Raw genomic sequence first — 12541 nt, 5'->3', positions numbered from 1 at the left:
ACTACCAAATCCCAAAAGATGCACATAAAAACATCAGAAGCACCAATATATCCATAATTTCTTAAGGAAGGTGGAAATCCTGTGTATGAATGAAGTGAGATGTGCCACACCTGTGTGTGTCTAAAAATGGTCACCTTCCACCTCTTCTTTGACTTCAACCAGTCACAATGATTTTCCCCAACCCCCTGTTGGTTTCCTTGTATTGTCCCCAGGCTGACCTCGTGTGTGCTCATGGGTTATTCCTTCCAACACTTACTCAGCAGCCCCCTCCTGCTTGCTGCTGCCTTCCCCTCCCTTAGCTCAGCCCCACATACTCCTTTCACACTTGGTCCCAGGGCAGCAGGGATCATTTGAAGCCAACAGAACAAAGGAAAAAAAAAATAAAACAGAGCCCAACAACACACCCCTTCTCCCCGCCCATGCTCCTCCCCCCCCCCCCCCCCCCCCAAAAAAAAAAAAGGGCACAGCCAGGTGAAAAGCCTAAAATGAATTTAAAAAATCCTAAGAAATTGGGTAGGAAAGCAGTTCTTCAGGAGGAGACACCAAATCTGGACTGTCTGGACACGGTGAGGAGAGTCAGCAGGTAATGTTTTTCACACCTCATACACCAACTAACCTCTGCTGCAGTCCTGGATAAGATCCAAGGAAGAACTTTAACTGTGAAAATACAAACAAATTTTTCCCTCCTGATGAACTCCTGATGGAGTTAGAGCTTAATACGTAGCCATACGCAAACTGATGAGCAATTGATTGACCTGTGCACACTGCATGCATACCATTACTTAGAACCTGCTGACCATGGGGGATGGCTAACCAACAAACTCAGCTCTGCCATGAACTTGTGGATACCAGAGGTACAAACCACAGTTACTTCACTTCCTTATATTCAGCTAAATTTACACCAACTGAATAGCAAAAGAATACAACTGTGCATTCTAAACAATATTTTCCCAGGCAAAAAGCAACCCAAGATAGAAAGCAGATCAGCAGAACCTCACAACTGGGAAATGAGCCTGTCAGCAGGTGACTGACATTATATTCAGGCTGAAGCTGCATGTGTCTTTGAGAGCTGTTGCATCTATTTAATACAAATTAAAAATGCACTCACTGGATTAAGAAGATCTGGACTTTGAGCAGTCCATCTATAATAATGTCCCTATCCCTATAGCATGTGCCACAAATGAATAATGAAGTCAGGAATTGTTTAAAAATTAGGCATTATTATAAAGGTTGTCTATATTTTCTGTGTGAGATACATGCTCAGGGAAAGTAAACATGGAATTGTTTTTACTGTGGCATAAAATTTCTCTCCACTTTCTTCCACTTCTCTCTCTAATGCCAGCCTGCCACAACTAACCAGAAGTTTTAAAACAGGTATAGCTAACTATGCCTCTTTTTTTGTGTGTTACCTTTTACAGACATAACACTTAAAAGCAATGCTTCTCTTCCCCTCCTCCAAAAAACCTGCTGTAACTGCACCCACTCCACTCTGCTGCTGTCCTTAAAACCTCCCAGCCCCAACAGCAGCTGACAGATCCAAGATGATCTTAGCCAGCGATCACAATACCAGCTCCAGGCTTGCATTCTGTTCACATGATACAAGATATATATATAAAATGTTACATAACTTATATATCAAGAGGATTGTAAGAGAAGCAAATAACATTCTTTACTTCTCAGGTCTTAAAAAATTATTTTGCTGCTCACCTATCAAGGCAAGGCATTGCTAGCCACACAAAAGTAGGCCTGCAGTAGAGGCAGGTGTGGAGTAGTCTAGGAACTTACTACACTACTCCACCATTACCCAGGCATGTTGGCAGCAGAACACCTCCATGAATTATGCTGCCTATCACAGGACATAGAGTTTACTAGCCCCCGGGCATGGTTTGGCCCTTCTGCTCTAGTTACAGTTAACTCATTCACCTGGAAATTTATTTCTGCTGTTACTAGTTAGTGTAACTGTACATACCATTTTGCAATTGTATAGCTACCTACTAACTTGCTGCAGCTTTCTAAAAGCTGTTCTTAGAAGCCAAATATTACAGGTAGTGCTGTTTTAAACTATTCAATATAAACTGATTTTGACTATGTAAAACAATTTACACTGACTAGCAATGCTTTCTAGAGAAATAGGCACGTTTAAGTTAAGCTGTGGTAATTGCAATTAAGTTATTAAAAGAAGTAACAGCCATCTGTCAGAACATCTGCTTTGGTGTTTGCCACTCCAAACTCCGAGATGAGAAAGCACCAAAAGCTGCAAATTTTGCTTTACCGTAAACAACATTGTCCGGTTTTCTGCAATGTCTGTTGGCTGCACAACACTGTGTCCATAGACGAGTTGACTTTTTAGGTTCAGTGAAATGGCGTCTTCTTCGAAAGACCTGACAAAGCTGCTACTCCTTTGGCTTCCCTCTTGCAAATCCTTCTTAAAAGCAAAGGAACGCAGCCCAGGCTGGGAAAAGGATTTCCTAATTGGCCTTTTCTCCTCCTCTTCACTGACCAAGGGCTGGAAAACAGACCGAAATCTGTCGCTGAAAGAGAAGCCTCCAAAGTTAGTGGCAGTTTCATGTTGTTGAGATGATGAGTTGCAATCTGATTGTTTTGTACAACTTGCACGATTAAATTTCTCAATGCATTCATCTATGAGTGCTGGAGGTGCATTTTTATGTGCTACTGTCACCCGTCCACAGAACAGCACCTCAAACTTTTTGGCAAAAGGGTCTTCGACATCTGAGAGATTACTCTGAAACTCTTCCTGACGAGCAATTTTTCCAGCTTGTCGAATAGAACTTATGATCTCAGGCACCTAGAAGAGAGGAAAAAAAAATACACAACATTAGCATCTGGTTGTTTATGACAAACAAGTCACAATATTAAGAGGTGCTTCCTGCTGTTATTTTTCTGGGATGGCTAATTTGGGTTTGCTTTCTGAAAGACCAGTTGAAGTGATTTGTATTTGTCCAACATGCACATTATAAAAGTTAAAACACTGACTATTTGACCATTTGTCTCCCTGCCAGGAATTCACCATCACCAGTGCTTTGTCAAAAGAGCTTCATCTCCAATACACTATGTTTTCAGTAAAACTTTTGCACCTGAAGGAACCAGTATAATGTGACAAATTCAAACTCAAAATGAAAAATACTTCAGAAAGTATGAGAGAAGCTACTGACTAATTACTTGGGAAAGTTATGCAATCTGTTATTTTTCACTCCTTTCTCTTATTCAAGCATTCATGTTACTGAGTCTCTTGTAAATTTGCTTTCATCATCATAATAGCATATTACCTTGTTATTGCAGTTTGGTGTTTGGGATTTTATTTTTTTTAACTGTAAATAGGTGTGTTTTCCAAGGAAACATTCCTTAATTTAGGTTTCATTTTTATTCTACCATCCTAGATGATACTCTAAAATCTGTCTGCTGCAGCCACAGATGTTAAAATATATCCAATGCATAATTACAAGTATATTAAATAAAATTAAACAGTCACAGTTTCTGATGTGGTTGTAAGATGGGAACATGCATATGTTATCTGTTAAACTGCTGTGGGGCTGATGCTTGGTTTTTGGTTTTGACTAGCCAAAGGATATTACAGTTCTTCTGCAGCCTGTGCTGCTTCTGTAATGACAAATGCAGGGCTACCATCTATGTTTACAACATATAATTCTGCCAAATTTTTAATTTCCCCAAATTACTCTGAGGAAAAAAAAAAATCATCCATGTTAAGTGTGCCAGTTTCCTGACAAAACAAATATCCTCTGTCAAGCATCAGTTGGAGCTTGCTTGCTTACAAGTAGCTGGTTGCAGATAATACAGAAAGAAGTCTGAGAGCAGCAGACTAAAACAGAAACCCAAAAGAACCACATCCTCTATGAGAAAAAGCATCCCCAAACATTAAAAAAAAACAATGCTTCGGAGACATGATCTCTGTCTTTCCCAGACATTTCTATGGTTATCCATGCCTTAAGCATAATGCAGTAATGTACATAAACCAATGGCAGAAACAGCAAAGGACTCCAAGGGGAAAAAAAAAGGCTGAACAGTGAAAACTGAATGGTTATATTCTGGGTGCTCAGAAAGACCTCAGTAGGACTTTTTTAGAGACAAGGAAGCACAGATATATAGATATGGATAAATAGATAAGCATACACACACATAGAGCTAGTGGATTCAAGAGAATAAGTAACAGATTATAAAATAAGACAGACAGACAACACAGGAAACATTACTTCACCCCTGAGTGCAAGGAATGAGTCATGAGCTTATCACTCACCAAAGACAGAGGTAAGAAAACAGGGTCATGACTTCAGAAGTCTCAGCTATGTCATGAACCTTTTAGAAAGCCACTGTGAGCTCAAGGCTCATCTCAGTTTTACCTACCTTGTACTCCTTCAAAGACCCAATTTTTAGTTGCGTAATGTATCAGGATGACAGTGAAACATAAAACTTTATTCTACCCATATTTCAAGTGCAACTGCTTTAACATTTTCTAATAAACACATTTTACTCTTGTGGGGGGTGTCCTGTCTCACCAGCCACAGGCAATTTTATTTCCAAGTTGCCTGGAATACAGAGAGACCTGCAATCCCACCTCTGCTTTTGCCAAGGCTGCAGAAGTGACAGCAAAGGAGTGAGGTATTTTCTGGAAAACACTCACTTTCCTAAAGCCAGGAACAGCACCTCTCACCCAGGCAAAGGGTGCCACTATCTTAGCTAGCACAACCCATGCGGACAACTATATAGTTTCCAGCAGCACAGGTGCTACAAGGCTTATAGCTGAGCTAAAAGCCCAGACAAGGCATTAGGGATCCATCACAGATGTGTAGTTATTGAATTTGATTTCTTTAATGTCTTTTGTTATCAAACACCTTGGACATTGACAAAATTGCTATTCAGCAGTGGCTAGACTTCATAGACAGAGTAAGAGAAAGACGCTATATCACAGAGAATGACTGCAGTAGTTAATATGCTTCAGGTCTGAAAAGACCTAGGAGGCCTGTTGATGAAAACCAAAGGGAGTATTTAATTATTTATTTTCACATATGCTAAGGCTTGAATTACGTCATTTGGAAGTAACAGCTGGCTTTCGTGCTACATGTACTGAAAAACACTGCCTCCTCTGTTCCTGCTTGTTAACAAAAACCAACAAAACCCCCCTAGAACAACCAAACCCACAGCCTGTTACTATAATTTTATTACTTCTGATTATAATTTTATTACATTCTGATGCAGTACTACTGCTACAGCAGAAGCAGCAAATCGTCACCTCACTTTCCTCTGACCCTTAAGCATGTTAAACTTTAATCTCCATTAGTATAAAAAAGCTACGATGAATGAGATAGATATTTCCCTGGAACTGTTCTTGGCCTGATCAGGATTTGTGCTTTTTTAATTTACCTGTACATTTACAGGTCTTTTATGCAAGCATCTAAAAACTAAGAATCCACAGGCTCTTCTGCATCCTCTGAATCTGGCACTCTCAGCAAACTTGGATGCTCAGTATGTGAAGATAAAGTAAACACTAGTTTAAATAAAGAGGGTGAGACATAAAGAGGACACCTGTGAAATGTAAATAAATACATAAATATTTTATAATTCTGTCAAATTATTAATATAAACAATATAGGCTCTATCCTGGCAAATGTTTATTAACCGCAACTGGAATTTTTCCAGGTTAAACAGCACGCCACTGGGCAAACAGTAACCACATCTCTGCAAACCTCCGGGAATTAATTAAGATGTAAACTGAATCAGGTTTATGGCTCTTCAATTTGTATCAAGAAGGAGCAAGAATCAAATTGTTCCTGAATTAACTTAATGGTTGTGGGGTTCTTCCTGACCATAAGAAAGTCTTTTTTTATAGTAAGGGTGGCCACGTGCTGGCACAGGTTACCCAGAGATTGCAGTCTCCACCCTTGTAGGTATGCAGATTCTGACTGGAAATGACCCTAAGCAATGTGCTCTAGCTGACTCTGCTTTGATCAGGGGGCTGAATGAGGTGACTTCCAGAGGCCTCATCCCATCTCAGCCTGGTGACGTAGATACCAACATCTCCTGTACAGACATACAGGAGGTTGGTGTCTACCAATTTGAACTTGCTAAGACAGTGGGGAAGGACTGCTGCACATGCATACAATTTCTTCCTGCCACACAAATTCTCTTTTCTCGCCTACTTCTATTCTTAACTGTTTTTAGACTTGATTCTCAGTATAAATATGTAATTAGTGGATAAAGATTATTTCTGTAATCAGAAAAACAACTGCTGATGACCTAAAATTATTTCTCTAAGCCCACAAAACTAAGTATAGAACAACAGTGTAAGCAACAATGAAACTTTACTAAACACAGAACATTACCTTCTCATCACTCAGTCTGGGCCCAAGAGGACTGGTGAACAGAAGACACAACTGAAATATATTAGGAAATGTTTTTGCATTTAGAATGTCTGAATTAGATACAGAAAAAAATGTGTCTATAACCCTTAAAACTAACAGTGGACTGCTGTGATTTATTTTTTTTTTTAAGTATGCCATGCTATTTCTGCTACAATGAGAATATTTATTTTGCAGAGACAAAGCACGGAAATGAAATGCTGAGTATTCTTGTGACTTGATTCTTGGGTAATCAAGCAAAACAGAAACCAATATCTAGAACTTCCTAATTCACATTAGTCTGCTACAAGACAAACAGCTTCTATGCCATGAACCAAATCATGAGAGAAGGCAGTAATTTTTAAACAGGCACAGATTTGCTGCACCTGAAGAAGAAAGAATAGCTCTTTCCCTTCACAGAAACAGTTACATGAAACCAGGAGTCACCCTGAAAGTATACATACAAACATATAGTAAGATATCAATGCCTTTAGCCTCTCAGTGTATTTGAGAAAGCGTGAGAAACTATTCTAACGAAAAAAGCTCAGGAACAGCTGAGTGCAACAGCTGCCTTTTGGTAAATAAGGGCAGACTAAAAAAACATGATTGCCCGTTTCTTTAATACACACTAGATAAGAAAGCAAAGCATGCCACAGAAAAAGAACTGTTAACACATCAACTAGCCAGGGCTCAGGAAAAAAAAAAACAACCAACCAAACATTAGATGCTGTGCAGGGTTTATACCTACAAGTCTCTCCATAAGGCAGTGAAGGTCTCAAGCACAGACTGAATTATTTTAAAGGAGCAGGTGGCTTTATTTAATATAAAACAGATCTGAGAGTTATCAGGAATTAGTCTTACACAATAAACTCCATGAATTCTTGGGAGACTGAAAACCATTAGGGTCAGATCTTGAGCTGAACCTCAGAGAAGGCCTCACAAGAACAGAGCCTCAAAAATCTTTCACAAAGCTCTTGAAACAAGTAGATGTTTTTGATTGAGTTTTGCCTGCCTACTCAAGAATGAGAAGACATCTGAATTATTTTTAAGTGGCTTTACGTGCCTTTTTTCCTGACCATAGCAGGCTCAATAAAATATGTCAAGAAGTCAATATGATGTTTGCTGTTAATACCTTTCTGCCTCCATTTTACTAGAGTGCTGCTACAGGAAAAACAGGGTCTACAACTATGTATCTTGGGAGAAGACATCTAGTTCTAACAGGACAGACAGCAGTACTTCTGTCACCCATAAGGTATTTATAACCATGGAATACTTTGTAAAAGTAGTGGAACACAAGAAAGGAAAATCATTTTTGAGAGATATTAAACATTTATAAAAAGATGAAACAGCAAAGTATTTATTTGCATTTTTAAAAGACTGCATAAAATCTTTGGGTGTAACCTCTGAGAGCACAGCCCCCCACATAAAGCAAGACAAACTCTCAAGTTAGATCCAACTTCAAACTTCGACGAGACACTGGGGGTCACATCCACCTGAATTCTAAGTAACTCCAACAATGGGGACCCCAGAACCTCCTCTTCCCCATGGGAAACCTACAGCTGCCAGAAAAAATAAGAGCAAGACACTATCAGCTGAGACTGAATCTTGCCTACTAGTTTAAACAAAGAATGAACTAAAAGTTTCCAGACAAACCTACAGTCTTTATTGTTTTGCTCTTCTACTGAAGAAAAAAAAAGTTCTAAAGGTGACAGAATTTCCCTCTTCCTTGGGATTAGTAGAAATTCAAGGTAGAAAAGAATTATAAACTTTCCCATTTACAGTTTAGTGAAAGACCTTTTGTACTCATGTCTTATCTCAACAGTCCTCACAGGTTTTTTTTCTTCTATTATCTTGCTTAGAGACTGCTCTACAGCCTCCTACACCTTGCAGACTTTTTCCAGCCATTAAGCTCAATTCTCATTGTCCGAAGTTTCACCCCTTTACTTGTAATCAGCAGTTCCATGATACACTTTAATTATTAGCTTTCTTCCTTTGCTATTTGTTGACATTTATTCCTCCCACAAAGCCACTTTCAAACCAGATTTAATCCAGACAAAGGCAGAAAGATTAGTTTCTTCAGCTCCTGGATGATGACCATCCATAGTAAACTCCCATCAGTTTTTCTTTGCATAACAAATACATGATGGATAAAGCAAAAGTGAGAATAATACCAACACTTCCTTAAGTATTTAAGATCAGTGGTTGGATTGGGAGACAGCTCACCTTTGCTCCATGATTTCATACCTCAGCACAAATGATCCAAAACTTTGCTGCTGTATCCTCACTACTCATAAAACAGCTATAAACTGTGCCACTCTCTGCAGCTTCACCAGTCATGCATGTTGGTCCAACTCATTTCTCTTTATAGTACCTAAAATGCACTAAGTGTCTCATTTAACCAGGGAACCTGTGGATCTTTGGAGAAAGGAGAACAGGTCAGAACACAATCAGAGGGCTGGGAACGGCAGCCAGGCTAGCAGCCAACCAGGCAAACCACACCACAGGCATGCTGCTCAGGAAGGACCCTGAAACCAGACCTGCAAAGGCAAGGCAGGGATGTCATTCCAACTTTGATAAGGGAAAGCTCAAAGCCTGAATAATATCACCATGGACCTATGAAAGGAAAAAAAAATTATACATGTGTCTACTTTCAGGGGCAGTTTACTTGGTTAGGTTTAAACAGGTGCTATACAGAGAATGGGATAAGCGAAGGTGATGGGGCTAAGACTCAAGTTTTGTAGGTATGTATGTAAGAAGCTGATGAGCAAAAGTTCACTAAAACCCCGAAGTGGCAGAAAAGAGTCATGTGTTTAAATCTAGTTCTTTTGACTTTGAGCATGGTAAGTGAGTGACACTCATGTCCTCTGAGATGACTCTGACATAGTAAGCACCAAGAATGGAGCTCCATGTAGCCAACACGTACTCTTACAGTTTACACATCATCATAAAAAGCCATAAAGTTGACTAGACTTCCTACAAACATCAGGTAGTCAGGTGCTGCTTCCAAAAGACTGCTAAGTAATGCAGACTGATTCTGTGAGTACTGTTTGTAACTTTCATGGTATCACATTCCTTTTAATATTATAGACAAATCTCAGCTCAAGAACCTTCCTCATGACTCCTCAGCCAGATGGAAAAGGTTACACTTTTTGCAAGTCATGTGAGTTGGAGAGCACTCCAGGCAATCTGAAGTTGCACAAAAAGGTTTTCTTTTCTTTCTGAAAGAACAATATTTGCAGAATCTGTTTATAGGTTATTGTAAACAAGCTCAGAAATAGAACATAATTGTACCCAGTGTTCTAGTGAAGCTGGACTGCTCTGTTTTGTGGTGGTACTTCCTCCCCGAGATGCACCATGCTGCTGATACACTTTAAGGTTTTCTTTCTCACGCTCTCAAGACATACCTTCCTTGAAACCCAAAATACATCAAAACCTGACTACTTCCCATAAATAAACCACCATGTCCCAGACTGCTGCTTACTTTTAGACACCTCCCCATGAAAATGGATAAACCAAAACTAAACTGCAGCTGACGGAAGTCCTCCATGGGGTTTTAGTATACCTCCAAATGCAACAGCACCTGACTGGCTCTGAAGGGGGTATTCCTACAAAATCTACTTTTGGGAAACCTATTTGTATATTCTGCCCTATACCTGGAAGATTTATCAGATGGCATTCATTAATTCATTTTCCCCAGCCCACTCCTGTCTTTACAATACAAACTCTTTTTATCTTGTCCTGTTTCATCAGTTCCTCCATTCAGGACCATAAACTGAACTGTGAAATAAAGCAAGTCAACAGATATTTCAAATAGCCCATTAACATCTTCATAGTGTTATCTTCTCCATCTTTAGTTTCAGTTTTCACATAATTTCACAAATGAAAACAGCACCTGAAGACATTAACGTCTTCAAAGTTGGTCAAACCTGCAGGATTCCTGGCTCACATTTTACAAGGAGGTAATACCTGTTGTAAAGTAATAGCTAGAAACCTCTGTGCTCATGCATTATCAACAGAGATTAAATCCTTTTTTAAGGGTGTGGGAGTAGAATTCAGCTCCTTTCACAGGGTTGAGACAGGCCTAGGGGCTGAGTTGGAGGCTATGGGGTGGGAAACAGAAGGAAGCCTATTCTTAGTTATAAAAACACAGCAATGACATTTGAAAGTTTTTGGGACAAGGACTGTTTTCTTGGTGGGTTTTGTTTTGTTTTTTCTTGGGGGAGGGGGAGATTCTTCGTAGTTTGGTGGTTTTTTTAACTGAAAGGCAGTAACAGGATTTAAAACAGGAAATGAGTTACTGAGAACATTCTGGGGGGAAAAAAAAAAAAGGCATCTATTTATCAGATTAAACTCCACTTGTACAATATGAGACAGGCTCTCTCCCAGTCTCCTTTGCTCTCAGGCTTCTGTCACAGTTACCAAAATTGGTACAACTGGCAAAAGAAGAGCTACAAAACAGACAGAAGTGAATGCAACTTCTTTCCAAATGATACAAAGCCTGAAATTGCTCTGTCCTTTTAGCAATATCCAACTGCAAACAAGAAATGATCCAAATGTGTGTCAAAATCCCCCCTCCCCTCAAAATATATTCTTGAGGTTTACACAAGGGATAAGGAGGATTATCCTATGAATACTTTTGCTTGACATGACACGTAAGTTAGCTCTACCTGCAATAGAGTAAAACATCATCTCTTTGACAACTCAGTAAAACTTCGGGAGGAAAGGGTCAGCCGAGGGTCCTTCTCCCTAGAACTGCGGGGGGAGGCAGGGGGCAGAAGATTTTCATGGGAAGACTCTTTTTGGAACATTACACTCATAAAGGCCTCAATGGAACTGGAGTGTAGAAGCTGATGAGCCTTTTCCAGAATTCTGCCTGACTGGTATAAAATGCCAGTGAACTGATTTGCTCATGGATATTTGCTGCTTTGGTGTGTAGTAGTACATTTCAGCTGCCACAGGTCACCTCGCAGAAGAGCAGGATGGGAAAGTTATGGTTAAACATCCCATGAAAACTACCAAAACTTCCACTTAAGAAAAGCAGTTATTTAGTTCACTAGTTTTAGTCCTTTTCGGATGTAAAGCAAATGGTTTCTCATGTCTAGGGATTTTTTGAGCTTTGGTGGGTTTTTTCTAAGTTATGCCTTCTAGTGATGCTCTATCATCAAAAGGTTTAATGGGATTTTAAAACTTGTCAATTAACTACCTACTTCATGAAATTCACAAGTGCAGTTGATACTAATTTGTAATTTTTTTTCCTAAAATACCTTGCAAACCACACAAAATAACAATGTATGTATTTCTGAAAATTAACTTCCTTTGAACATAAGGTGTTTGCCAGCCTTTGGTTCCTACATGAATAGTCATCTTAAGAACATCTACACCTTTTATGGTACTGACATAGGTTAAAGTTTTATAAAGTTGAAGTTTAATGCTACTGTACATTAGGCATCCCTAATGTACTATGCATTCAATCAAATGGAAGAAGAAGAATAATACACCTAAAGAGCTCTCAGACTGTTAGCAAGACCTTTGCTACATATGAAGCATATAACGAAATTGTTAACCTACAGAATTAAACTGTATTTTGAAACAAACAACTCACAGAAAGCTTACTGACTTCCTATGATTCCTAAGGACTATTTACACTAAAACACTCATCATGTAATTTGAATTAAAACTATTCAGCTTTATGTGAAGAGATTTAGCTACAACAGGATAGGTCATGTTTTAACTCTCTTGGAAACAGTTGCTAAATTGTTACTGAGGACAGTGGAAAACACATTGTTTTCCTTAGGTTATGTTGCATTTACTGGAAGCTATCAGTGCAATGTTTTTGGGCAGAAAAAAAAAGGGCAATCTGTTTATTCAAGGTCCCCTCTATTACGATACAGCCAGATCACATTAGGGAAACTACCAATTCTGCCTCCAGAGGGAGGAAAGGACTCCAAAGAGTCAAGGATCATTGTCCTAAAATGTCAGTCCTCCTAATTCCTGCTGATGATAGACAAACAAGACTCTACTTCCCTTTTGTTAAAAGACAAACCTCTTAAAATTTTACAGTAGCTAAGAAGTTCAAGTTTTCTGTATTCTACTCTTCCTCTCAGACCCAGATTTGACAAAAATCTTGCGAGAAAAAAGAAAGAGCTTGGAAAAAAATGCTTTTATAGAAT

General features: G+C 39.1%; 2 protein-coding genes across 9 annotated transcripts in view; both read right to left on the bottom strand.

The window, feature by feature from the left end:
• Window positions 1–12541, bottom strand: part of CUNH4orf19 (chromosome unknown C4orf19 homolog) — a 266923-nt gene that overhangs the window by 87687 nt on the left and 166695 nt on the right. The window lies entirely within an intron of this gene.
• The window catches only part of TBC1D1 (TBC1 domain family member 1), a 92395-nt gene that overhangs the window by 50136 nt on the left and 29718 nt on the right, over window positions 1–12541 (bottom strand). For all 8 annotated transcript variants that reach the window (XM_061470760.1, XM_061470799.1, XM_061470780.1 and 5 more), the window contains exon 2: window positions 2273–2806. In XM_061470760.1, coding sequence (XP_061326744.1) covers window positions 2273–2806 — 534 coding nt within the window. The remainder of the gene's footprint in view (window positions 1–2272; window positions 2807–12541) is intronic.

The sequence above is a fragment of the Pezoporus flaviventris genome, unplaced genomic scaffold (genome assembly GCF_033815535.1).
Source record: "Pezoporus flaviventris isolate CSIRO_AGI_PZ_B2104156 unplaced genomic scaffold, CSIRO_AGI_Pfla_v1 ptg000002l, whole genome shotgun sequence".
Taxonomy (NCBI): Eukaryota; Metazoa; Chordata; class Aves; order Psittaciformes; family Psittacidae; genus Pezoporus; species Pezoporus flaviventris.
Note: the sequence above shows the minus strand (reverse complement) of the source record. Positions and strands in the feature narration are given on the sequence as shown.